Raw genomic sequence first — 25,585 nt, forward strand, 5'->3', positions numbered from 1 at the left:
GTTGATCAAGAAAATCTGTGCTGGCTGGGAACAGAGGAGAGAAAAGTTTTCTTCAACTCTTTTTGTATGTTGCTAGCATTTACCATGTGGCAATAAAGCTTCCACAGTCTGTCTTTCTGTCCATAATGTGAAATAGCTTTTTGCCCACATCATGATGGTTTTGTATCTCAATTTTAAAATACTTTAGGTCTTCGTAAAATGATAACATGTACTTTGTCACTTCCAAATTAGATTTTATCATAAGTAAAGGACTATCTGGGTGACTTCAACATGCATTTCATACACTCTTTACTCCTAATTCCTCCCCCCTCACCTCGAATTAGTTTTTGTTTTAAATTGCATTTTGTCACTTGTGCAAGCATGTTGAGTTTCACTTTTTTTATAGATTTTAGTGATAGAATTGGCACTTCCAGAAATGAAAGGGATGTCAATGAAATCAAAGATATGATACCAGTAGCTTGCATCTTATTCCTAAGCATCATTTCTTATGCAGGCAGTTTTGCAACAGGTTGAAAAGCATCTCAGAAAGCAGCTGGTGAGTTTCACAGTAAAGAAGAAATGCTCTTCCCCTGCCCTGCGATAAAACAAATTCTGTAGAAAAGGTGTGGTCTTCAATTGGGGATGTAAAGTGGCAGGGTATTTTCAAAGGAAAAACAGTGTGTTGAACTTCACATACAAGTTGCAAACACATATGCAAAGCAAGTGGGTAATATTTAATTCAAATTCTAATGTGTCTATAAACGAAGCATTTGTGTAGAGATATCTCCCTTTGGCCTATTAAGGGATTCATGGCTCCAGGAGCTCCCCATTTTGCTCAGACCATGCCTTTGGATTTGAAGGCAAAACACACTTGTTGAGGGAGAGTCACTAACTGAGCAATTGGAACTAAGCAGTCCCTTGGCTTAGCAGATGAGACATTAATTTTCCTTCCAGGAACAGCCAGAATTGTTTGTACGGGGCCTTTTTAAAGGAAAACTTTAAAATTGGCTGTGTTGGTTTGACTAGGATATTGGCATTCCTGATTTAAGTAAATAGCATTGATCATTGTACAAGGGTACCACGAAGAGGTAGTGAAGAATAAATAGTGAAGACAAGTCCCTGGAAGTTGGGAAATGGCCACAACCAGTCCCAAGGGTAACTTGCATGAAGAGGTTTCCAGAGGATTCTTTTGGGAGGCTGAGCATATGAAGGCTTCGGTTATACAATTGCTCACTTACATGTATGCAGTGGCTCTTCTTGCTTATGCAATGTGCAGGGAGGAAAAAATACACGTTCCTTGACTGCAGCAAGTTTGTAATGCAAGGTTGTCCGGAGCCCATAGCACACAGTGAATCAGTATGTTTACTGTCTTGTTTAATATCATTGAGAGTCATCAAAAGTAATTCCAGTTTTGTGGGTTTAAAAAATAAATATTTGTATGCTAGGCTGGCTTGATTCACAGAACAATCTGTATTTATGCTTAAGAGATGAGGTTTTTCACAGAGGCAATTGCAAAAGCATACAGAAATCTATTACTGCACTTGTTGCTATATCTACTGACAGGTGTGTGGTTGAGGAAAAAAGATAGCATACATCGGATTTATGTGGGATGGGACTGCTCTTTGCTGACATCTGGCAGAAGACTTGGAATCTGGGACAGCTGCTAGCGCCACAGAATTGCAAACAGCTTTAGGACCTGAATGCAATGAAGATAAATGAGCTCCGGTTGGAAGCTGAATGGCCCTAAAGGTAGAAGCTGTAATGAATTCAGTATTGCTGAATGCTGTGCTGATAGGCTTGCAAGAGGTGGGGTTTTTTTGTCCTATATGTACATAAATGTTCATTTTTCTGGATTTCAGGCTACATTATCAGTGTATTGAATAGTCTGGAGTTTGTATAGCTTTGTGTTACTTACTGCTTAGGTCCCTAAATTTGACATTGGTTTCATGTTCTAGCTAGTTTGGTGTTAACAACTAAGTGTACTGTATTGCTCTACAAATCTGAGTACTTCGTCTATGCTTTGCGTGACCATGCCCTAGTACCTGAGTCAAGGGATTAGACAGCGTGATTTAGAGGTTTTCAGAGTCTGAAGGTGGACAACTTTGTGGGCTGTCTTTCTTTTCATGACAGGTGATACATTTTATTCTGTAAGGATATTCTGGCTTAATTGAGGGCATTTCTTAATGTTGCAAATTTTAGGAAGTTTACAGAATGCTAAAGTATCTGGTTGTGAGACTTGCAGAAAGTAGATGGCCATGGTGTTTTCTTGGGCAGCAGGTTTTAAGAGGTTAATTTTCTGTGTCTTTAGGGACAGGGGAGAAAAAAAGAAGTGTTTAGAAATTAAGGCCATTTAAGGAGCTCCCCTTCCATCCTGTTCTTCACTGATTGTACAGAAGATTAGACATGAGCCTGTAATACTGATCTTCTTGACCATAGCTCACCTAGAGCCTCCCTACTTCTGACTTCATGAAGCAGCCATCGTTTACAATGCTAACTTTTTTAATTCCAGAATACAGCCCAATGGTACAGAAGAGTTGGCTTTTTATAATGCTTCCTTCTCTATCTGAGTATTGTAGACGTGAGCAGAAAGGTCAGACAGGAGTCTGAACATGAGTCCATAAACCACCTTCAGTTTTAACGTTTCCATTAGAAGCTGAGCAGCCAAGCTTAGTCTGCTGGTTGCAAGCAGAGAAGCAGATGCCCAGCAGCTGTGCCTGTAGTACCGCCCTTCCTGCTTAGGCTGTTCTTCTATTAAGAGCTTTTGGTGTCACATTTCTTTGCTTCCACAAAAATGCTGGTCCATTAGCCTAATGAAAAAATTCTGGATATGTCAGATTTCTAATGTATATTTTTCTTTCTAAGGACCTTTGTGTAATTTCAAGAGGGTGTGAGGTTCTGTGCAGAATAATGTGAAGCAAGAATGTTGTGTTAGATGGATGCTTGTGGGTTTTGGTAGCTCCTTAAGAAAATCAAGACTTCAAAAGAGAAGATTTTTCTAAGAAATCTTTGATATTCTCCCATGAGAAACTGCCAAAGATTCATAAGATGATGGTGACTTCAAAGCTTTCAAAAAAATTCCCCCTTCTCTGCTGTGGACTTCTCCTTCCTACAGAACATATTTGTTTTGTGTTTGTGAAAATGATAAATCTGTCACCTCTAGGTATTCCCAAACAGCTGTCCCATGTGGTACGTGGTGACTCCTGCTCAAGAAGCTGATCTTGGTTATTGTTTGGTTGGCTGGAATGGGACTGATCCCGTCACTTCATTTAGCATGACTTGAAAATTTGCCATTTATTCCTGCATTAGCTAGCTGTGTGCATTCGGTCTGCTACCTCACCAGTTGACTTCCACTGCTGCACCTGGTGTGCATCAGCTGTCTGCTGAGCAAGCGCTGGGGATAGTTTCTTTTGCGTTGATTCATTGTAACTTCCAAAATTTGTGGTTTAGTCACATTAGTGTTATTTAGATGAACAAGTTAAATTTTTGTAATTGATGTATTTGCTTTCTATAAGCCTGCCATGGACTTGGAAATTAACTGGGATAATGTTTTGCAAAATATGAAAACCTGAGCCGTATTGGCCCTCTGTCCCCCATCATTTCAGACTGAATTCAGTTTCAGTCTTTCTGGTCCTCTTCCCTTGTTATATTATTTTATTATATTTCTTTAATGTGGGTTCAAGAAACTTGCTCTCTCATCTCACATATTTGGTGATTCTGATATATTAACGAAAATGCAGCTTCATTGACAATTTTTGCTGCAGGTACAGAATTTTCCCTTACTGAAGGTGTACAGGGCTGGTCTGCTCGGTGCTTCTGGCAGGGCTATGTATCTATACCTACTTTGCTGTTGTCCATGGAAAGGGAAAAGGAAATGCAAAGGATCAGCACATCATATGAGAAGTGGGCTCAGTTGATAAATTGGCCTGTGCTGTGGGCAGCTGAGGTGCAGACATGTCCTGCTTCCTCCGCTTTGGCGCGTTGATGTCTGGTCCAGGGGTGGACTGGCAGGGCTTCGGAGAGAAGGTGGCATCTTCACCCTTGCGGTTGGATTTGCCACAGCTGCTCTCTCTGAGCCTTCCATGTGTGACCTGTGCATATTATCCTGTCTTTTAACTTATTTATTATGATTCGTTAAACTTACTCCAATTGGTCAAGTTCCGTGTTTTTCTGCAAATATGAAAGTGCATAGAACTGAAGATGGGTACTTGACAGGAGCGTTAGCTAGCAGTATTCACTGTAGTCCTCTCCACAGCTGAAGCTTTCCAAAAGTTTTATAGGAAGCAGAGAGTTAAAAACACATGTGAGCAGTTTGCCTGGATTGCCCCTCTTTCTCCTTGCTGCTTCGTTTTTGTTATCCTTTGGAAGATCTGGATTGAATTTGCTCCTTTCTAGTCCTCTGGTGCATTGCTAGTTTTTGCTGATGGTTTATAAGCCCTTGAGTCAGTTTGAGTCATCTCACAGATTAATTACCTTAATCTCTTCCAAATGTTTCGTTGCCATATGATCTGGGGGACTGTTGGGCCAGCATCTTAAGAGGCCTTGACTGCAGCTTTAGCTTCGTGGTGGGTCTGCTTGGTGGCTTTACAGGCCAGTCAAGTCATCCCACTGTACCTCAGGCTTCCCCGCCTTTGAAAGGAGTATAGTAAACAGTGTGCTGTCTTCTGTTTTGTGCTGCAAAAATGTGTTTAAGCAAAGCAAAATTAGTGGAAAAGACCTATACAATCTGCTACCATTCTCCCCTATAACAGGAGTCTTCAGACTTTGGGAACCTCTTGCATCAAATGTCCAAACCTCATTGTCTGACCTAGAAGAGCAGTGTAGTTAACAGATTGGGTTAGCAACTATTCCAACGTGAGATCTGTTCCTGTTTCTAACAGTGGTTTATTGCTTCTCTTTTCCTAAGTATTCCGTAATTTTTGTAACTCTTTATTCCCATTTCCCTCCCCCCCCTCCAAAAAAAAGTGTGGTTTATACTCCTAGCTCCCTTTAGACTAGGTCAGTTTGATTATTTTTGCATCCTGCCAAAGAAAAATGTGTTGAAATTTTATTTGGCCTGAACCTTTCTGATGCTGCAAAATGCCCCTGCTTTAAACACTGGTAACTAAAATGGCTTTATGCTGAACCACATTGCAGCCTTGGTCCAGCTACTGCGTAAGTATGTACAGAACTTTAAAATTGTCATCTGAACATTTATTTTCTGTGTAAAAGGATTGTTAATGTGTGATTAGGACAGAATCCTGTTTACTAATCTATCTTATGGCAGTTGTAGCTTTATGCCTTCCAGGTGTTCCAGGTAGAGTTAGGTGGGATGGCCTGAGCCAGTCTAGTGGCCTGCCAGCACCTGGCTGGGCTTACCTCACCCTGCGGTTAGGTTTGCCAGTCTGCTGAGAGCTGATTTAATTTGCTCTTGTTAATTTGCTCCAGCAAAGAATAAAACACTGAATTGTTTTCTTTTGGGTTAGAGAGGTTTGTTAGCTCACTGAAGGGTCTGATGAGGGTGGGAGTCAGTGCATGGCATCAGGCAGCACTGCATGACTGGGAGCTGGGAAGGAGCAGGAGGAGCCAAGGCTCCTGCATGTGCAGCTCTGATCTCTTGGGTAACTTCTTCCCTTGTGCAGGTTAGGATGCAGGTTAGTTCTCTGCGGTGGTCTCTCTGTGTCTTTGCAGATGCTACAGCACTACTGAGAAGGGCCCTGATACCCAGCGAATCTGCAGCAGAAACAGTAGATGCAATTTTTGCCTTGGGTTTCATCAGCTGTAAAAACTAGCGGGCAGAAACTCCTAATTTTCAGAGTTCAAATGAGTCCTTTTTTGCCACTGTCTTTGCTCCTGTACTAGTTATCTACCTCCGCTTATGTTTTGCTTACAATGTGTATTGGAGTCTGTTTGCCACTGCTCTTTCTTCTCCATTAATACCCTCCCCAATTCATCAATGTCATCTTTCTACTGTAGGTGTCTTTAAAATTCTCCATCCTCTGTCCCAACTTGATCCTTCTCCTCATCGTGACAGACATTAGGTATCCTAATCCCACCAGGTTTGCTCTATATCTGCTGAATACTCTTCTGTTGCATTCTGTGGCTGTAGTTCACTGTCTGAATCAGAGTGACCCCTCAGCTGTATATATGGAGTGGTTTGTTGTTTCCCTTTCTCCATCATTTTTTTGGCTTCTAAATTTGGGTCTTATTTTCTTGTTTCACTAAGTTTACTGGCCTGCCTGAATGTGTATAGGGGCCACTAGATCAACTCATTAGAATAACATTTATATAAAGGTTCAAGCTCTGTAATATTTCCTTGCATTGATTATTTAATGGTGTCACTTGAACTGACTGGATTGATTCCCTATGTTTAGGATTTAATGGAAAGAACGTATTTCTTCTTCATCCACTTTAAATGTCTGCACCTAGCCAAAAACTACTATAGTAACACAGCAATTGCGGAGGTCCTTTCTGCCATGTTGGTGTTGTCTGTGCCATATGGTGACTTCAGAAGAGCTCTTAAAACGGTTTTTGAATTAATAAGGACATGGACCAGTATCTTTGTGTGTAATGGCACTTCCAGACTGGGTATGTGTGTTACCTTTTTAAGTGGTTCTTTGTGTTTCACACGCAGGAAAATCAGATTTATTTGCAAGCAGGCCTGGAGTCTTGCTATATAGAGCTTGGTGTCTTTTCTTCTGGAATTCCTGCCTTCAATTACAGCTTTCTTGTTGGCACTTTGTATCATAAAAAAATTAAATTAATTAATTCTAAAGAATAAAATAAATTTAATTGACACCTTGTACATTTTAGATTACAATGCCAATTGAGGAAAATTTTGCCTCTCCAGTAGTGTTTGTCATGTGCTTGGGGAGGTTTCACTGGTATCTTTCCAGCTTTGATGGGTAGGGTGGGGCCAATTCATTGCAAAACTTTGCAGTTTTTTGTTCTCCTTCACTTGTGCCTGTTGAACTGATAAGTAGAAGTACGCAATCTCTAATTTTTCATTCCCTTCCTTCTCAGGTGACACTTTGATTAAAAAAGTGCTGTATTAAAAATTTTTACTCCAAGCTACTTGCTGTGTAAAAAAATCTGTGGGAACAGATTAGTCAGGACAAGGAAGAGTGATGTGTAGTAAATAGTGTATCCTGCCGAAGACAGGATTGATTTTATTCTGCCCTTATGGAGGGAACTGGTGTCTTATTACCTGGCACTCTTCTTTATAGTATACTGTAGAACTAGTGATGCATTCACTAATACATAGGCTGTCTCATGCTGCCTATTTTTCCCATAGGCTTCTCAATAGTTGTCACCTTAAAGTCAGGCAATGATTGGCAGTATTTTTCCTGTGCCTCTGTTCAGCTGGAAAGTTACATTTCCATTTTTTCAGTGTGCTACGTGTTTTTTTTAATGGTCATTGATCAGCATATAAAAGTCATGCAGAATGAAAATGCAATTACCAAGAAAGATAAATAGACAGTAGCAGTGGGTTTCATCAGAAACCCAGCTAAAGTGTCAAAAGGCAGGTGCGAAGAAGTGAAATAAAATTCTAGTATGGCGTGTAATGATTGACAAGTAAAACTAATGGTCCTTGAATTAAAAAAGAAAGTTCAAATTTGTGCCAGATAATGAAAAAACACAGTGAACCACTGCTGTAGCTCTGCTCCCTTTTTGGGATAGAATACTTACTGAGCAGAAACATGCTGTGTAATGTGGTGTGAAAGCTGCACAGCAACAAAATTAGCAAGCCAGTTTCTGAGGTTACTTTCCATGGATATGAAGCAGACATCTACATTCAGTGGGTGGTGCAGGCATAGCCTTCCCCTAGTACAGCAAGGGACACGTTCCTTGGTGTTCCCCTTCTGCTTACAGAGCTCCATGGGAAATCAGTTTTCCCATGCTTTTCCCAACCATTGTTACTGCTCTGGCTTTTTCTGGCCTTTCCAGTAGCATGTCCCCACAGTCATTGGCCCATCAGTAGGATCAACCTGGGTTCCAGGTTCTAGAGCAGCTCTGGTCCCTGAAGGAAACAAAATATTTAGGCCGTGTAATTGGGGTTACCTCGTACCCCTTTGGCTTTCCAGCTTCTCAGACTCTTAAGCAAGGTGGCAGCTGCACAGGGCCAGGGAAGGCTGGAAGGACCAAAGGAAAAAATACTGATATAGCCAAGAGAGAACAATAGTAAGTGGTGAGTTGTCCCACCTGCTGTCCTCACCTTATTCCCTTCTCCAGGACCCCTGGCTGTGGCTGATAACAGTCTGATTCAACGTAAAAATTAGCATAATTCATTAAAATCTGGGTTCTGTCATGCTCTGTTTCCAATGTGGTCTTGTTTCCTTTTCCAGGAGTACAGTATTTTCCCATTGTGCAGTACTGTAGCCAGTCTATCAGCCTTACCCACAGTAGGTGATTAGCCTGTGTATTTTGAAAAGTATAAGGTTTAAATGGTTTTATCGTCTTAAGAGACATTAAAAAAACCCAGCCCTAATGTTTTATTACTTTGTGTTAACTGTTGTATGATTTATTAGCTCTAAGTATATATACTGTAATGCTTATGTGTCAAACCTGTTATTTATAAGTGTTACGGTCTTCTTTGCCCTTTATTCTTTTTTCAGATATCACAAACGTGTTTCCCTAAACATGGGTGAAACAGAGCAGAGACCAACAGCAGGATCCCGGTTAGGAGCTCAGGAAAATGCTGGGATCAGTACCTTGGAGCATGGACAGAAACCACCTATGACACCTCCAGGAAAGCTTGTCTCCATCAAAATTCAGATGCTGGATGACACGCAAGAAACTTTTGACATTCCGGTAAGGATGTGAAGGTTGGGGTGGCTGAAGATTGTTCAGGCATTTCTAAAAAAAGTGTGTTTTCAAACTAGTTCTCTTTTTATTTCAACTGTGATTCCTTGGCTAATGAATTCATGTTGTGGAGAAAATGGCTGTTATATCAGCATTAAATAGATGATGGTGCAATAGAATAACATTAAACAGTGAAGTGAACTGTAAATTATAGTTATTCTGTTACTGTTTGAATAGCTTCAGAAGAAGTGAAAGGCTTTGGTGGTATTCTTCAGATACTACATCAGTGGTTTCCTCTGCTTTCTGAACAGTCAGAATACTTTCTTGGTGCTGTTTTGCTCTTGATCCAGTAAACCATAGATCTATGCAGATTTATTTATTTTTTCTTTTCCTCTAGCAAGTCCTTAGGATAGTAACTTGAAATAATCAAGTTTTTCACTAATTGTTATGGCTCTTACAGGTACCAAGTGTTCTCACACACGTTGAGTGCAAGGAAAGAATCAAAGCACTCATCTAAAGTTTCTGTATACCTCACTGAAATTAATCTAGGTTTGTATTTGCCAAGGAAACAGAGTTATTACTGCTTTTGTGTGTGTATGATAAGAAGAATTAGTTTAAGTTAGTTTAAGACTGATTCTGTTTTACACTATCTAGCTGTTAGTAACCACTAATGATTTTAACATGCCATATTTAGGTAATTAACATGTAAGGCTGTTGAACACTGTTGCTGTTACGGATATATGCTGGAACATATATTTTTCTGAAGTCCTCAGGGTGCATTGAATAGGAAACTGGAAACCTGGGTTCAAATTTCATCTTTTGCTACTTACGTTTTATTTAGCTATGGCAACTTTGATGCCTTCATTGGCTCAGTTTTCCTTTCTGTGGAATGGAGGGTTGCCAACAAGACACATAGATCACACACACACTCTGTGACAGTGCTTATGGTCGCTAAAAAAACATTACCCTTGTATTAAAGAGAAAGGAATTGTGACTAGAAAAATCCTCATTAAAAAGAAAATATATATATATATATACACACCTGTTTATAAGGTTTTGTTTGTCTGGTTTGTGCATGTTACATGCACATGGTTTTTAGTTTGTTCTCTGCTGCTGTTCGTGACCCAACTACGACTGTGTGCTCAGTCTCAGATTTTGTTGTAGTAGAAAGTAAGTTCTCTTGGCAGGCAGGTATGTGTGAACTGAGCTGTCATCAAGTGAAATGCTCATGTATGCAGCAACTTGTTATGCTTTTGTGCCCTTCAGAATGCCTATCAAATATCTGTAGCAGACAGACTAAAACTAGCAGTCTTTAGGTAATCGTCGCTGTTCAAAAGTGTAGTTCTGGTATAAATTATCTAATGTTAGTGAAAGTTGTGCTGCTTATCTTATGTGGTAGAAATATCCATTTTATCCCAGAGGCAGCTTGTTTTTTCCTCTCCACAGCTGCTACTTCACCATACTTTGGAAATTACATGCACTTTGTAAGAGTTAATAATTCTGTTTAACAAACATTTAATAGGAAGCATTTTGAGATCAGGTCCCTTTCATCAAATTGTTTGGCAGCAAACATAAGTAATGTTTGGATGCAGTGCACCTATGGAGCTCCAGTTTTGCTTCTGGGAGTTTGAGAAAACTGTATTTTTTTGACCTTCAATATTAGAAGACATCAACATTACTTTTTGTTTTTAGACTTCAGCAACACCTGGAAGACCCAAGTGTTTAAACAACTCTGTTCAGAAAACATCAATATCATTATTTTCTGAGGCTTTTATTTCATAAGGAAGGCCCAGTTGGTTTTGAAGTCAGATCTTGTGGTGAAATTTGCAGGATGCTTAGATTATAAAGTCTCTTAGAGTGGATTCCCAAAGCCTTTTGTCTTTGAGGTATGCATAGTCAAATGAAATAATACACATCTTTTCAGTCTGCTCTAAAAGGCACTAATTTTTTAGACCCATCTCACAAAACTGAAAAACTTTTAATATACCTAAATTGAGATATTTACTGATGTTGGAAAACCCATGTTACCATTTATAAGCTTGCTGGTTTTAGCCAGATCGGTGCAGTATACACGGAAAAAGAAAGCAACACCATTTCAACAAAATATTTTGGGAGCAGCAAGTGTGACTATGGGCAGAGGATGTTAAACACACATGCCTAAGCACACCTGTGGGGTTGCTTTTTAGTGGAGAATTAGAGGGTTTTTTGCATTGTTGAAGGTCTAAGCTACTCTTTCCAAAACCTGAGCTGCTATAGTTATGAAAAAAACCTTCCAAACAGGACACAAGTAAACGGAGAAGGTTTTGTTTCCTACAGTTTCAGGAATTTTGCTGGATGATATCTTTGTTAGCAAATGGGCAAAACTTTGAGTGGTTTTTGTGCTGCTTGTAATGCGTCTTGTAGGACGGTGTGAAGGTTAAGTCATGCCAGTTTATCAGTTGCTTGTGAAGTCTGCGTAAAACCAGAAACAGATACCGATGCTGCTACTTCCTGAATTTGGGAAGTGTGGTTGGGACTGTCCATCTGTCTGGTCTGCCTTCCTTGCTAGCTCTACAATTTATTTCTTTCGTTACAGATTCACCACCATCGCTCCATTAGCTAAAACTTGGAAAAGATCTTATCTGTGTATTGGTTTTTCGGGGTTTGTTTTGTTGGGGACTTTTGTGGTTGTTTTTGTTTTGTTGTGTGTGTTTGGGTTTTTTTGTGTTGTGGGTTGTGTTGGTTGGTTGGTGGCTGGTTGTGTGGGGGGTTTTTTTCCATTGTTTTTGGTTTTTTTTTCCAAATTATCTTCCAGGAGATGAGATTCAATACCCTTGCACTCAGGCAGTCCCCTGTCTCCCATCATATGCAGATGACTTGTTTTAATTAGAGCATTAATTAATTAATTAATTAATTAATCTATGTCTGTCCTGTATGTAACAAAACAGGAGAAAAACATGACCTACTTCCATTCCATGCCCACCCCATGCTGCTGCTCTTTGGGCTGTTTAAAAGTGAAGTCAATCTGGTGTCATTTGACCTTCTAAAGGAGAATTGATTATTTTGGTGTTAGTGTTTTGATGCTATATAATCATACCATGTTTGGCTTGTTGTATTAGTGTCTCACAAGGCAAAAAGACAGACAAAAAAGGAGGAAATAAAGATCCATATGACTTCATATGGGTCTGTAAATAATGTTTTTTGCCAGGAAATAAACCATGAAGTGTATGGAGGGAGTTTTTATGGGAGACTTGAAAAACAGAAGTCACAATGAAACCTTTAATAAATCTTCGCAAATGCAGTATTGTAAAAGTAAAGAGTACATAAGAAAAATGTTATATCCCACTTGCTGTCAACAAACAATATTTCATTGCAGAATTTCCAACCATTCCTATATTCCAAAAAGCTAGTGAAAGCTTCAATAGATAATTCAGGATCTTATACACACATCCAGTTAGCTGGCTGCATGACTCTTTTCAAGCAAATACAGACGCTTGGGGGAGGCTGGGGAAAGGTAGGCACTGCTGCTTTCATTAAAAATATTGTATTACTTCCACTTTGTATTTACTGCCTTTAAAATAAAAGGAAAGTATAAAATTAATGAATTATCTTTTTGAGCACGCTTTAGTCTGTTCTGCTGTGAGAAGATAAATGATGTAGAATAACCTTCCCTCTTAAGTTACTGAGCTTTTTATGACTGAATTTCTGTAGCTTTGAGTCTGCCATGAATTCGCAGATGAGCGCTGGCTTCAGCTGCAGTTGTAGATGATTAGTGCCTGAAAATCAGGCCATGACTTGAAAGTTCAGACTCATTCAGCACTTGCAGCTGTTGGTCATGGTGTTAGCTTTTTGAAGGGTTGCATGTTAGCGTGGAATAGATTTTTTGTCTCTTGCTTTTTGTTTCTAATTTCCAGTTTGGCTGTATTTACTGAAAAATTAGTTAGATATGCTAACTGAAGATTGCAGAAGTCCAAAATACAGCAGTCTATTTTAGCTAGTGTTTGGCTGAGTTATGACTACATGATAGCATGAGTAAACACGGTCACTTCTGCCAGGTAAGAGGACAACAGCTTTAGTTTAAATAACCAATGTGAAGGAAGAAGAACATTTTTTTCACCCTTATACACATAAATGATAATCATATTTATGTAGATCTTGACCATTTTGAAAGGTTGACACTTCTACTATAAGACTGCAAAATCCAACACTGCCAAATGAAAGCTGTGTATTATACAAGAGAGGGTGGAGAGGTACAGTTCAGCTTGATTTTACTCTGTTTTTTTTTCCTACCAGTCTCACCTAAGTCAGTTGGAAGAGAATGGCACTGATTCCATAAAACCATACTAAAACTTATGGATTTTCTCATTTGTTTTAATATGGTCTCCCCTGTAGATTCAAACCAGTTTTAAGTAAAAAAGAAATACATTTTTTTAAGGAACAGTAAATATAGCTGATGGCTGCATCCACTGCAGATCATTCCAGGAAAGAAAACCCTTTAATGTTTAGTGTCTATGCCATTTATATTAATATATTTACTTTTATAGTTGTTTCAGTGCCAGAAGTAATCTTCTTTTAAACTGCTTCTGAGCAGAAAAAGTCCGTGTTGTTTCTTTCTAAGTAATGGTGAAGATATGACTGATTCTCATCTTATACTGCTGGGATGATTTGGTGACTCAGACCAGGTTTGACCCTGACTGATGCGATGCTTATGACTGATCATATCCTACTCTTTGGGTGAATGATGCTGATGTGACTGGAATGATACAACTGACACCAAATAGAAAGTCAGAGTTGTTTCTTTCCCATTAGCATCAAAGGTGAGATCAAAGTATATCACAGGAGGTAAGGATTCTTCTTTCTGTTAGGATCCAGTCATTTTAATTAAAACCAAACCAAAGACCTCTTTATTGTGTCTGGAAGAAAATAGTTGCTTCCTTTTTGTGGCTGCCTTTTGGAAAGACCAAAACATACTTGCCTGTCAGATTACTCAAGTTTATTAAACATCTGTTTTGTGTCTTATGTAAACTTTCTTTTTGTGAATGTGTTCAAGCTTTGTGAAATATGCAGGGTTGAAAAATGTCATCTGCTTTGAGGGATTAACATCAGGTTTCTTAAGCAACAGGAGTCTCTTAATAGAAAGCAGAGTGAAGGTATAATCCTTAGTAAACATCAGCTGTAAACATTTCATTTCTATTTGCTTTTCTGTCAGAAGAGAAAGGCTTCCTCACCTTTAGGTTGTTTGAGAATAAAGACCAAATGGTCTTGGCCGACAACTATTTATCTTCCACAGGAGTTCAGATGTAGTAGCTTGGCAGGGAATTCTTGTGCATCAGGAACCAAATTTTTAGAGGGAAGGACTTCATATGCCTCAAGTCCCAAATTTTCAAAGAGAAAGACTTCATAATCGTACTGGGGCTCTGTTTCTTAAGGCTGATGTTCTGGGTGGGGTTTTTTTGTTTGGCTGGTTTTGTTTGTTTGTGCAGCCATATAGTGGTGTTTATATTCCCTTTGTGAGGAAAATGCCTTCTGTTAAGTGTGCTCCCCACCAAATTCAAGCCAGTGTAATTGTGCCAGAAAAATCTTAATATTAGAAAGTCTCGATCCTTAACAACAGAGATTATGTGTACTTTGTTATAAATCTGCACAAGCATTGTTACTCTATTAAATTTGAAATTTCAGCCACCGTTTTATAAATATTTAAATTATTTTCTGTAACATTTATAAGTTACAGTATTTGCTTTGTCCTGGGTATTTACCCCTCTCCTCAATATGCATGTTATATCCAGTGAGTAAAACAATTTTATAAAAAGAGCATTAGACAGTAAGGCAACGCAGAAACATGAAACAGTGTTTTATGCTTTCTTAGCCAGCTTCAACTTCAATTCAATATGAATTGCATTTTTTTCTAGCTTAGGAAGTGAACAGCAGGTCAAATGTCAGTTATTCATCAGTCTGAGACTTTCTTTTCTTCTCATGCCTGAAATTATTTGGACATCATTGTCAGACTATTTCAAATGAATATCAAGCATTTAAATATTCACTAATTGTCACACCAACTCTGCTGGATCCTCTGAAATTACAAGAAGAAAAGCTTTTTTTTTTGTGTATATATAATTCTGAAACATGTCAGTTGCATTTTTCTCAGCAGAAGATTATTAGTGGATACCCAGCAAACTATGATTTTTGTTGACAAGTGATTAGAATGTCGTTGTTGAAAGACAGGGAGTTTTAGTGACTTGCATTAATAATTTATGTGCTTTTAAAAGTGGAAAAGAAGAATCCACAAGCAAACTTCTGTAACCTGAGACAGCAGGCTGTTTAAGCTGCTGATTTCTTTGTTATGATATTCTGTAGAATGAACAGGATGAGTGGGAAAATAATTTTAAGTGTCAACAGATCCAGTCCATTTTCAGACTGGATTGATGTATTTGAAGATAACTGGGAAATGAATGTAATTTTCTTTAATGAATTAGCCTAACTTGTAATCAGGGAAGGCTTCTCAAATAATGCCTTTTCACCTCTTTTGGTTCAGCTGACTGACCAAGTCATGCACCAGCGCATGAGCCAGCACAAAGTGGAGGACAGAGCTGGCACAGGGAAGGGCAACTGTGGATGAAGAGGCAGTGCATGAACGCTTCTGAACACTGCTGCCCTGACTGAAGGGGTCAGTGAAATCATGCTGTTAATTTTGGTACCCATGTCTGTGCCTCTAAGTTGGTTTGCACAGTACTGATGAGGCTGGATCGATGCTTTGTGAGGGGAGCATGGGCTCCCTCCCCAGCTACGAGGTGTTCCCCTGGGCCACCCTCTTTGGAGGTGGCAGCTATCCAAGGAACAGTGGGAAGTATTTGCCATCTCTCTGCTTCAAAGTGTGCATGTATGGGTGAGTGGGTAGCTAGTGGCAGAAGTGGAGGCAGATTCTTCTAGGACTACATTTTCCTTTTTCAGGGGCAATCGGAGGGATGTGCTGCCTCTGGTCAGAGGAAGGAGGGGAGTGGAACTGCCTGTTGTGTGTTTCCTTCCTTCCCCCTGAGACTGAGGTTCGTCTCTTCCAGCTTTAAAGATTTTAAAAGTAGATGTCAAAGCCTCAGGTAATCACTCCTTCCTTCATATTTAGGGTGAAAACATGGTACCTTCAACAGGCTGTTCATCATGCCTGTCTCAAACATGTATTTTAGGATGAGATTAATTGTTCTCTGGATGTGCTTGTATGTCCCTATAAGGGGAGCATAGGGCGATAGCTTTGACTTCATTTATCATCTAGGCACCTAACTTGTTCCACAGAAATTCCTTTGTTTCCTTTTAGTTCCCAAACATGCCAAAATGATATGTGAGTATTCTCTGCACCCCAGAGCTGGCCGGCAATGCTGTCTAGCTTGAATGTGCTGGGGTGGGTGAACTATACCTCCCTCAGTGCTGCTTTTCTCTCCTAATTTGAACAAAGAAGTTACACAATAAACTGCACTGTAGAGGAACATAGCTTTGATTCTGTGCTGCAGTGGCGCACATGCATGCCGTGATTTATGTAAGCCCATTCTTTGTCAGCACAAGGTGGTCAGGCTAAAGTTACTTTCCTTAAGCTGTGTATGAAAAACGGTTGTCTTTGCTTCTGGCCATATGCTCTGGAGGGGATAAATGAGCAGGATAAGCTTCTGGGAGAAAATAGCTGCCTTCCTCCTCCTCCTGAATTAAATAAGTGTGTGTTGTCCATAGCTAAAGAAATGCAGCATAAGTGTGATGCTTGGCCAAGAACACAATCTCATGTTAGACTTCAGGCATTTCACAGTACCTCCAGCTTAGTCCTGCACTGAGCAAAAGATCAGAAAACTTGGGCTCATATGTAAAGTACTGCTGGTATGTGATTGTATCACAGAGCATGATAAATGGCCATTCGAAGCACTGTGAGCACTGTGAATTTCAGAAAGTTAAACTGCAAGTAAAAGTGTATATCCCTGTAACTTGTTCTCTCACCTGTTTGAAAGATGAAGGAATGAAGGAACTTTTATCGTGGAAACCCTGTGCAGTTGCTTTCCTCCATTATTTTTAGCAGAATAGAAAGCTATCCATGTAAACAAAGGCTTAAGCACTGCAGAATAAAAGAACAGCAGTATGTCATAAACTGTCCGTTCATTTTCCTTTCAGTTCATTCTCAGCTGAATACTGTCATGTGTTAACGATTTTTGTCTGGTGATAACACAACCTGTTCAAATGCCTCTCTCCAGGTTTATTTGCTTACTATGGATTCCTTGCTCTGCGTCCAACCCTGCTTTGCCTTTTCGCTTGGGACATTAATTTTCTCATTTTGCACTGGGATCCATCACTGTATGTTTATTAGAGGTTATCACCTGTGCTTTTTCTTTCCTCATACCTTAAGTCTGCCACAAGCCCTCTCTTCCTCCCTGCTTCTGCGGGATGCCTGGGTTGCTCAGCGGGTGGAGCCGCAGCCTTAGCACTTACTGGGTGTGGTGGTCCCACCCACTTTGCTGCACTGGTGAGGATGCTTGTCTGACTCTGCTTGTGATCAACAGCGCAGAGTCCAGCTGGAGCCTGTAGCCAGGGGTGTTCCCCAGGGGTCACTGCTGGGTCCAGTCCTGTTCAACATACTCATCAGTGACCTGGATGAAGGGACAGAGTGTGCCCTCAGCAAGTCTGCTGATGATACAAAGCTGGGAGCAGCGGCTGATACCCCAGAAGGCTGCACTGCCGTTCAGAGAGACCTGGACAGGCTGGAGAGCTGGGCAGAGAGGAACCCAATGAAGTTCCACAAAGGCCAGTGTAAGGTCCTGCCCGTGGGGAGGAACATCCCGTTACACCCCGTATAGGCTGGGGGCTGACCTGCTGGAAGGCAGCTCTGTGGAGACAGACCTGGGAGTTCCGGTAGACAGCAAGTTGCCCCTGGGCCAGCAGTGTGTCCTGGCGGCCAAGAAGGCCAGTGGTACCCTGGGGTGCATTAGGAGGACCTGTGGCCAGCAGCTTGAAGGAGGTGATCTTCCTCCTCTGCCCTAGTGAGGCCCCATCTGGAGTGCCGTGTCCCATTCTGGGCTCCCCAGTTCAAGAGAAACGGGGAACTGCTGGAGAGGGTCCAGTGGAAGGCTACAAAGATGATTAGGAGACTGGAGCATCTGAGAGCCAGGCCTATTTAGCCTGGAGAAGAGAAGACTGAGAGGGCATCTCATCAATGTCTACAAATGCCTTAAGGGCAAGTGTCAGGAGGATGGGGCCAGGCTCCTCTCAGTGGTGCCCAGTGCCAGGACAAGGGACAATGGGCACAAACTGCAGCACAGGAAGCTCCATCTGAATATGAGGAAGAACTTCTTTACCTTGAGGGTGACAGAGCCCTGGCACAGGCTGCCCAGGGAGGCTGTGGAGTCTCCTTCTCTGGAGACATTCAGAAACCACCTGGATGCGATTCTGTGCAACCTGCTGTAGGTGAGCTTGCTTTAGCAGGGGGTTGGGCTAGATGATCTCCAGAGGTCACTTCCAACCTGACTGTTCTGTGACTCTGTGGTAAGGCAGCCCAGTGGGGCAACTTTGCATAAAATGTTTTGGTTTTCACCAGTTTAGCTACAGCCATGAGGTTGCTACAAAATTGGGTAGATGCTGATGTGGGTGCAACAGAGGGAAGGGAAGGGATAGAACCATGTTAGCAGTGGTTCAGACTTGGGTAAAGCTGCTGTGGAAGTACAAAGCTGCAGAGGTGGGAGAGAGAATAAATGTTAGGAACTCCTCCAATCCTTAAAATGCTTAAGAATATGACTTTATATTGGTTCATATTTTAGCACTTTGTTGGTTTTCTTGTTGGTTCTCTTTTTTTTTCTTCCTTGCTTGGCACTAGAAATTGCAACCTTACATTGCTTATTCTCCTTGCTTTCTGCCTCTCCACAGCTCCTTTGCAACTGCTGGTTCACTTCCTTGCTGTTGGTATTCTCCAAACAAGGGACAACAGTACAGAAAGATGCAGGAGTCCTGGATGTATCTCCTAGGTCTTCACCCAACCTCATTTTCATGATGATCTCGTTCCTCAGCACAGTATGAGGTCTTTGTATTACAAGTCATGTGTTGTGCTGTGTGTAGGGAGAAAGTGCTCATCGCTTTTAAAGGCTGTATCTGCACTGCAGAACTAGGGATGCTTTCTGCAATGGCATAGTCAAATTCTCATCTGTACCCAAACTGTGCAAGTGGGATGTTCTATCCAAGTTTTACCTAAGTTAATTTGTGGTTTTAAAGTGAAATTTGACCAGCTTAAAAGAAACTAAAAAACCTGCAACTAGGATGAAGTGATTAAAGCATTATGTCTTTGTGTAATCTTGGTATAAAGATGGCTGCTTTTAAACCAATTCCCAGGTTTAAAAGCCTTCAGAAAGACTTAGTAATAGGCTGGTTACCTGTAAACTTGTTTCCACCTCTCCAGCGAAGTGCCTTGACAAGGCTGTGATTACAATATACACACACAATTAAATGTTGCCTTTGCATGTCAACGCATAAATCACGTAAAATGCATGGCTGAAAATGTCTGCCAAAGCCCTTGTACATATTTTAATAAGGTTAGTGTGTTAAAATCATTCTTGGGTAAATGTGTTGAGTTTTGAATAAAGTGTGATGCATGAGGCACACATCCAGCACCAGGTAACTCAGTGAATACAAACAGCAATAGCAGAAGTAGTTTACAGTATCTGCTTTTCTTATCCCCATTTGCAAAAAGGAGGCTTTGACTGATAGAAATTGCACAAACATAACACTGCCAGAATATAAATAGCGAACGGTGAGTTATGACTTGGTGCCAATTCGCTTTTTGATGGCCTGTTGGCAGATGCAAATATTCATGCAGTGCACAGCAGCAGGCAGTTTTCTGTTCATTTCTTTCTGCTACCTTCTCCCCTGGTTTTCTGATTGAACTTGGAGTCCTTTCTTTTATTTTTTCTTCAGTTTGCCTCGCTGTTATAATTCTGGTCCTGTTCTCATGCCATAACATCTTTATATGGTTCTTGCTGAATTTATTTGTAATAATGTCCACTTAGTAGATCGTGGACATTATATGTGTGTAGATGTTGCTTCCTATTCAGACGCTAGTTCTTCATTCATAAAGGGGTACATTTTTTGCTCTTTAGTGACTCTTCACATTTCATTGCTTCATTATGTGGTGCAGATGCTCAGTTCTGTTCCCATCTGTCATCTCACCCCCATCTAATTTCTCCGTTTTGTCCTTTCTTAGAAAACATCCATCTTTGTAGCCTCTGTATGGACAAGTTATGTAGCTCCTTGAAATACTTTATAACAGAGATCTCTTTCTGATCTTTCAAGGAGCACATCTGGGCAGAGCAGCTGATACTGGATCTGTAGTGTCTGTTTGGGGAACACCTTCCCTTTCTGATTACTGGCAGAGATAAGCCAGATCCTCAACCACTGTGCATTGTCTTAGGTTGACTAGAGTGACTGGAAATAAGCTGGGTTACATTATGTGATGATGTGATCCAGGGGTCTCCTCTGAGAGCACTGTCTATTGAAGTTAATCTCAGATACCACAGTTTCGGTGACCAGAATTGAAATAAAAGGGGTTTTACAGAATTAAGTAAGTTAATACATGTAAACTGATGTGACAGATAATGCTTTGTCAAACCTTATCTAAAAAGGCATCTTACAGGAATTATAAAAGTACCTTATCAAGTAGTTTCTAGTGTTGGATTCACAAATAAATGTAAGCCCGGTGTTTTATGCGCTTAAATGTTCCAGAGTAATTCAGAAACACCTCTGCACTTGGGGACAAACACCGGTGGCTGGCAAAACAAAACACTTTTCACAGAAGCACTTGAATACTCACTCATAGTGTGATATAGATTGGAAGGGACCTCTGGATTTGGTTTGGCCCAACTCTTTGCTCAGGGCAGGACTAGCAGTGAGCAGGTTGCTCAGGGTTGCAAAGAAACACTAACTGTAAGGATTCAGGACTGTTGTGTTTTAGGATCTTTTTTCTTTGAGAGCCTTAGTTGAAGTTCAGTTACCAGTTGAAAATCTGTCACTTTTAAACCTGCAACTGGCAACTTGGACGTAGAAGGCTTCAGGTTTCTATGTGGCAAATGTGGATTTGCAGCCATATATATGGGCTTATAAAAGAAATAAGGCAGTATTCTTTTTATAAGAGACATGTCATAAGCTTGCTTATGTTCTGGAGTTCTTCATACACTTCAGATTTTCTTCTTAGACTTTGACATGAAGTCAAAAACTAACTTTGGGTATGTGTGCTTTGAAAGACTATGGAAAATTCTAAAAATAAAATTCAAGTGGAAAGCAGATGCTTCAGATGGCTGATTGTGTCACAACATGTTCAATTCCACGATGTTAGCAGTCTCAGGAAGAGCAAGGTAGAAATACCAAGCTGCAGGAGAGCAGGCTTTGTGAACAGGGGAATCTTTCGTAACTGCAGCTGCTTAAAAGAAGTCAACAGCCCCCCCTGAAAATCTTGTGAAAACCTTCTAGATTTACACCAGCTGTGGAAGAAATAAGTTTTCAGACTTTTTTCTATGAAGTCCAACTGGATTGCTGCTCTTAGAGAAATAGAACTAGGAGCAAGTTTGTTTCACAAACATAAGCTGAGTCTAGCTGTCACCATTGCTTTTAGTACCTGTTCCAGGAAAAAAGTAACTTTGAACAGATAGACGCCTTTCAGTGGAAAGGTCGCTTGTCTGCAGAGCATTTCAGATCTGTACCGCTTACTTTTCATTAGAGGGAAGATAGCATATGCACAACTTAGCCAGGAGAAGTGACAAAAGGTTACTGAGGAAACAGTTCAGCATTTTCTTGGGCTGAGGGAACAAATCTTTGAGGGGTCAGTTAACACTGTTGTTGCTAGTTGCACGGAAATGACTGATTTCCCATATAGGTGTAGCTGTGAAGTAAATTGATTGTATGCATTTTGGATTTGCTGGGGTTTTTTCACTCTTTGAGCTTCTGCTATTTAGGATTCTGTGGGGGAAGAAAAAAAACGTAACTCAAGTCCTCAGCTTCTGTGGTAATATTTTACTGAGAGTTAAACTGAAAGTTAACTACTGCAGCACTCTCAGAATTAATTCAATAGTCACTGCCTGTTGAATAATTACTTGAAAATTGAACTTGTTAACCTGACAATAAAGTAGCATGAAAGGATTAGATAACTAAAAAAAAAAAAAAAATTTAACACAAATTAATATTTTTTAATCTGTTGATAGCTTAGGATTGACTTTTAAATTTTCTATTTCAAATTAGCAAGATGTTTTAAGAGATGTTCATTTGACAGGAGCTGCCTGGCTAATTTGACTGTGAGTTACAATTATTCCTGAAGGTAAATGACTTGTCCTCTGCTGCAGACATCTTAGCACCACTCACAGGTAATTCATTTGTCCTTCTTAGCCATCACATCCTCACACTGATATTTCCCAGGTGATCAGATGTTACCAATTACTTCTGTTTTCATCTGGGGCATTTGAAGGCCCTTGGAAGGCTGTCTAGTCATGGTGCGAATTCCTTTGAAAAGGTCATGCATGTGAAAGGCAATACCATGTCAATAAACTTAGTTCTTGTAGAAATGGTCCATGGATTTGTGGGTGCTTGTTGCCATGGGCTGAAAACTACTGCACTAAGGCATGAAGTTCTTGGGTACGTATATAGCCCTCTTACTCCAGCATATAAGCTATTTTTAATTTTTCTTCATCTGTCATGATTGTACATAATATTCTGGCCCTGTAGCAACAAGTGGAACCCTCATTGTACAGGGAATGCCTTTGCTTTAGCTTTCAGGCTTCAGTCCAGGAGTGGGTTTCTTTTGCATTCCTATGCTGGTAGCTGAGGGGACCAGAGAGTGAGCTGGAGTACTAGGTCCATGATTTTCCACACTCTGTGTTCACTGGGTTTCTGGCTGTGTTTTAGGCTGTTCCAAGGAGATCTCTCTGAGGTAATTCTAGCTTTGAGTGAGGACTCACCCTGACCTGCAATTCAGTACTTGCATTTCTAGTCTTTGGGGTAGGGGTTGCTCCCTCATCCTCTTCTACTTACAGCTATAAGGATAGCCCTGAGGTACAGCTGAGGATGTGGCAACTCTTCCAGCATGCCAGATACTAAGCTTGTTGCCTTCATTTTCTTTTTACATTGTTTCTGTGTACCCTGACCCTTTCTGATGAAACCATTTCATGGAAACTGAAATGCTCTCCTTGAGTAAGGCTGGCAGTCCTTCAGGCTTAACATTTTGTCTCCCACTCTGGCACATGAGTTGTCCCCTCTGCCTTTCTCTTGTTATTCCCCAGCATCCAAAGTCCCTTTTGAACCTGCTGATGCCTCCTACCTCCACAATCTTCTGTGGCAGAAAGTTCTAGCAGTTTGCTGCTGCTTATGTAAAGAAACTTCTCCTTTTACCTCCTCTAAACTGATGTATTATTTTAATCAACTGTTCCCCTAATCTCTGCTCTGTAAGGTTTGAGCTATTCTATTTAAATTGCATCACAAAAATGGGCCTATTATTATTATTGGGGATGATTACATTTTAGTGAAGAATAAGCTCTTTGGTTATTGACTGACTAGCAGAGTAGTAGGTGAAGAAGATGACAGATCATATGCAGGCAAGAGAGTGGTAGGAAAAGGGGCATACAAAGATGCAGATGTATAAGAAGGCACATTAAGAGAAGTGGGAAGGAATTGTTTGGGACTTGTATAAATCTCTAACTTTCCTAAAATATTTTTTTTTGGGGGGGGGCTGTATTTGCAGTGCTGGTGGTCTGATGCATTCATGTTTTAAACATGACAGCATGACACAGTCACATAAAGGAAGAGCACTAGAAAATAACAGCGACTGCACAGTGCAGTCAGTGTTGGAATTGGAAGCAGAATCCCTCACTCGCCTGTCTGTTTAATTGCCTCCTATCAGATGCTTACACATAGCAGAGAGTTAATGATGTAGCTCTTAAAAATTATTGCAAATTGGGAGTCTGTTACGTTAATATGATTAATTTAAACTAAAAGCTGTAGCTAAGATACTGCTAAGGCACAGTTGAGTATAGAGCTGTAAAGTTGTATGTGCAGCCATAGCATAACTGCCTGTTCCTTTCTCTCCATGTTCTGTAATGGCAGAAGGGGTCTGATCTGTTAATTTTATTTTTGGCAGTATCAATATAGGTGTTGGGAGAATGGTCATTTAAGTAATATATTGAATCCAGATTACAGTGGTCTAAAATATATTTGGGTGAAGAACATACCTTCAATAAAAATACCCAAAATAACCAAATCAGTACAGGATGTTGCAGATACCCCAAAACAATGGACACTTGTCTTCAAAAAAAAACCTTAAGTGTTAAACTTAACAGTAAGATGGTGCAAATCAGCTTATGCCAGTTCCATACTTTTAAACATTGCAAGCTGCAGCAAATTAAAAAGAAACCCAGGCTTCTGAAAACACAAATGATAGAGAAAAGAATGGTTTGGGTTTATTTTGATTTTTGAACCTGTTTTTCTGAGAGGCAGTTTAAGTTTTGAGTTCTCAGAATGTAGAAGGACTGGGGGATTTTGATCCCCTCCAGAAAATGCCTGCCCCAGCTGCTTGAGGGATTTCAGCTCTAACTTGGCTTCACATCTGCTCATTGCCTCTCTCTGCTGCCCCCATCTTCACACCAGAGCAGGAGCCCTGTGCCTCTCTGGGCCCCTTTTGCACATTCCAGGGCTCAGCTTCTCGTTTATTAGGCTCCTGCCCCTATTTCAGCCTGTTGCCAGCTGTCCTGGGAGGAGCTGCTCTAGGATGCTGAGTATTGCTTGCTGTGTGAGTGCTGACCCTTGGGGAGGAGAGGAAGGATGGCGCAGTCTGGCTCCTGTAGGGCAGGGTCTTCTCTGGAAGGGCAGGGAAGTAGGCAAAATCAGTTGGAGCAAGTTTCCCAGCATCTGTCTGAAAAGACCAACAAGGTAATTCCATATTACCAGAAATGTAGGCTTCCTGCTGCCATGGCAACAGAAGTTCCAGTCCTGACTGATACAGTGATTCATGGAGAAAATAAGGTAAGAATTGGCAAGGCTAGTCCTGCTGCTGCTTCTACGCTTTCATTTTCAGTTTCTGGTGATGCAGTGTTTGAGAGAGATATATTGAAAGGGAATGTTCATGTTTAAAACAATTGGAAATGTTTGGTTTTCTTGCATTCTTATTTAAGAGAGTAGAAACATTTTCATCCTTGGTACAAGAAAGCTTTTATTGAGCCAAGCTTGAGCTAAGTATGATGAGAAGTCAATAAAATTTGTAAGTAGCTTGAAGGTTTTCCAAGTTTGCATGAACTTTTGTCCGATGAGCCTTTGTCCTGGAGAGAAAATGTTTAGCTTGAAGGTTAAGATGAATTAGGTGACTTCTGATTATCCAAAGAATGAAGGCTGTGTTCATACCCTCATTCCTGTTCCTTTGCATATGGTTCTTTCATCCATTCAGTTTCTGCTAGTCAAGGAGGAGGACTGTTTGAAGAAGGCACTATAGAGCACTCTGTCTCTCATCCAGCAACAGCTGAATACTTTATGGAAGTATATTAAGTCCTTGACAGGAGAAGGTAGCCAGCTGGCTGCTGCAGCAGGATGTTCTTGTTCTCCCTCACAGCCGAAAAGGAGGAGTTGGCAGAGAGCCTGCTGAGCTTGCTGGGGAGGAGGGAAGGCACAGACTCTTGCAGTATTTTAACTAGGTGGGCTGTTAACCAAAAAAATGCAGCAGAAAGCACACATTTCAAGTCTGTCCAGGCCACCAAATGGAAAGCAGTAAAGGGCTGACTTTAATATGAATAATTGCCACCCAAGAGCCTCCATGGTTTGGGGTAGCTTAAGAATCTGCTTACTTAAAGGTTGCAAACAAGTGAAGTAACTA

General features: G+C 40.6%; 1 protein-coding gene across 5 annotated transcripts in view; it reads left to right on the plus strand.

The window, feature by feature from the left end:
- The window catches only part of FARP1 (FERM, ARH/RhoGEF and pleckstrin domain protein 1), a 213,174-nt gene that overhangs the window by 34,450 nt on the left and 153,139 nt on the right, over positions 1-25,585 (plus strand). For all 5 annotated transcript variants that reach the window (XM_056329829.1, XM_056329825.1, XM_056329827.1 and 2 more), the window contains one exon: positions 8,571-8,766. In XM_056329829.1, the coding sequence (XP_056185804.1) occupies positions 8,596-8,766 (171 nt within the window). In that variant the 5' untranslated portion in view covers positions 8,571-8,595. Of the gene's footprint in view, positions 1-8,570; positions 8,767-25,585 lie in introns of those variants that run through there.

This window comes from Falco biarmicus, chromosome 2 (genome assembly GCF_023638135.1).
Source record: "Falco biarmicus isolate bFalBia1 chromosome 2, bFalBia1.pri, whole genome shotgun sequence".
Taxonomy (NCBI): Eukaryota; Metazoa; Chordata; class Aves; order Falconiformes; family Falconidae; genus Falco; species Falco biarmicus.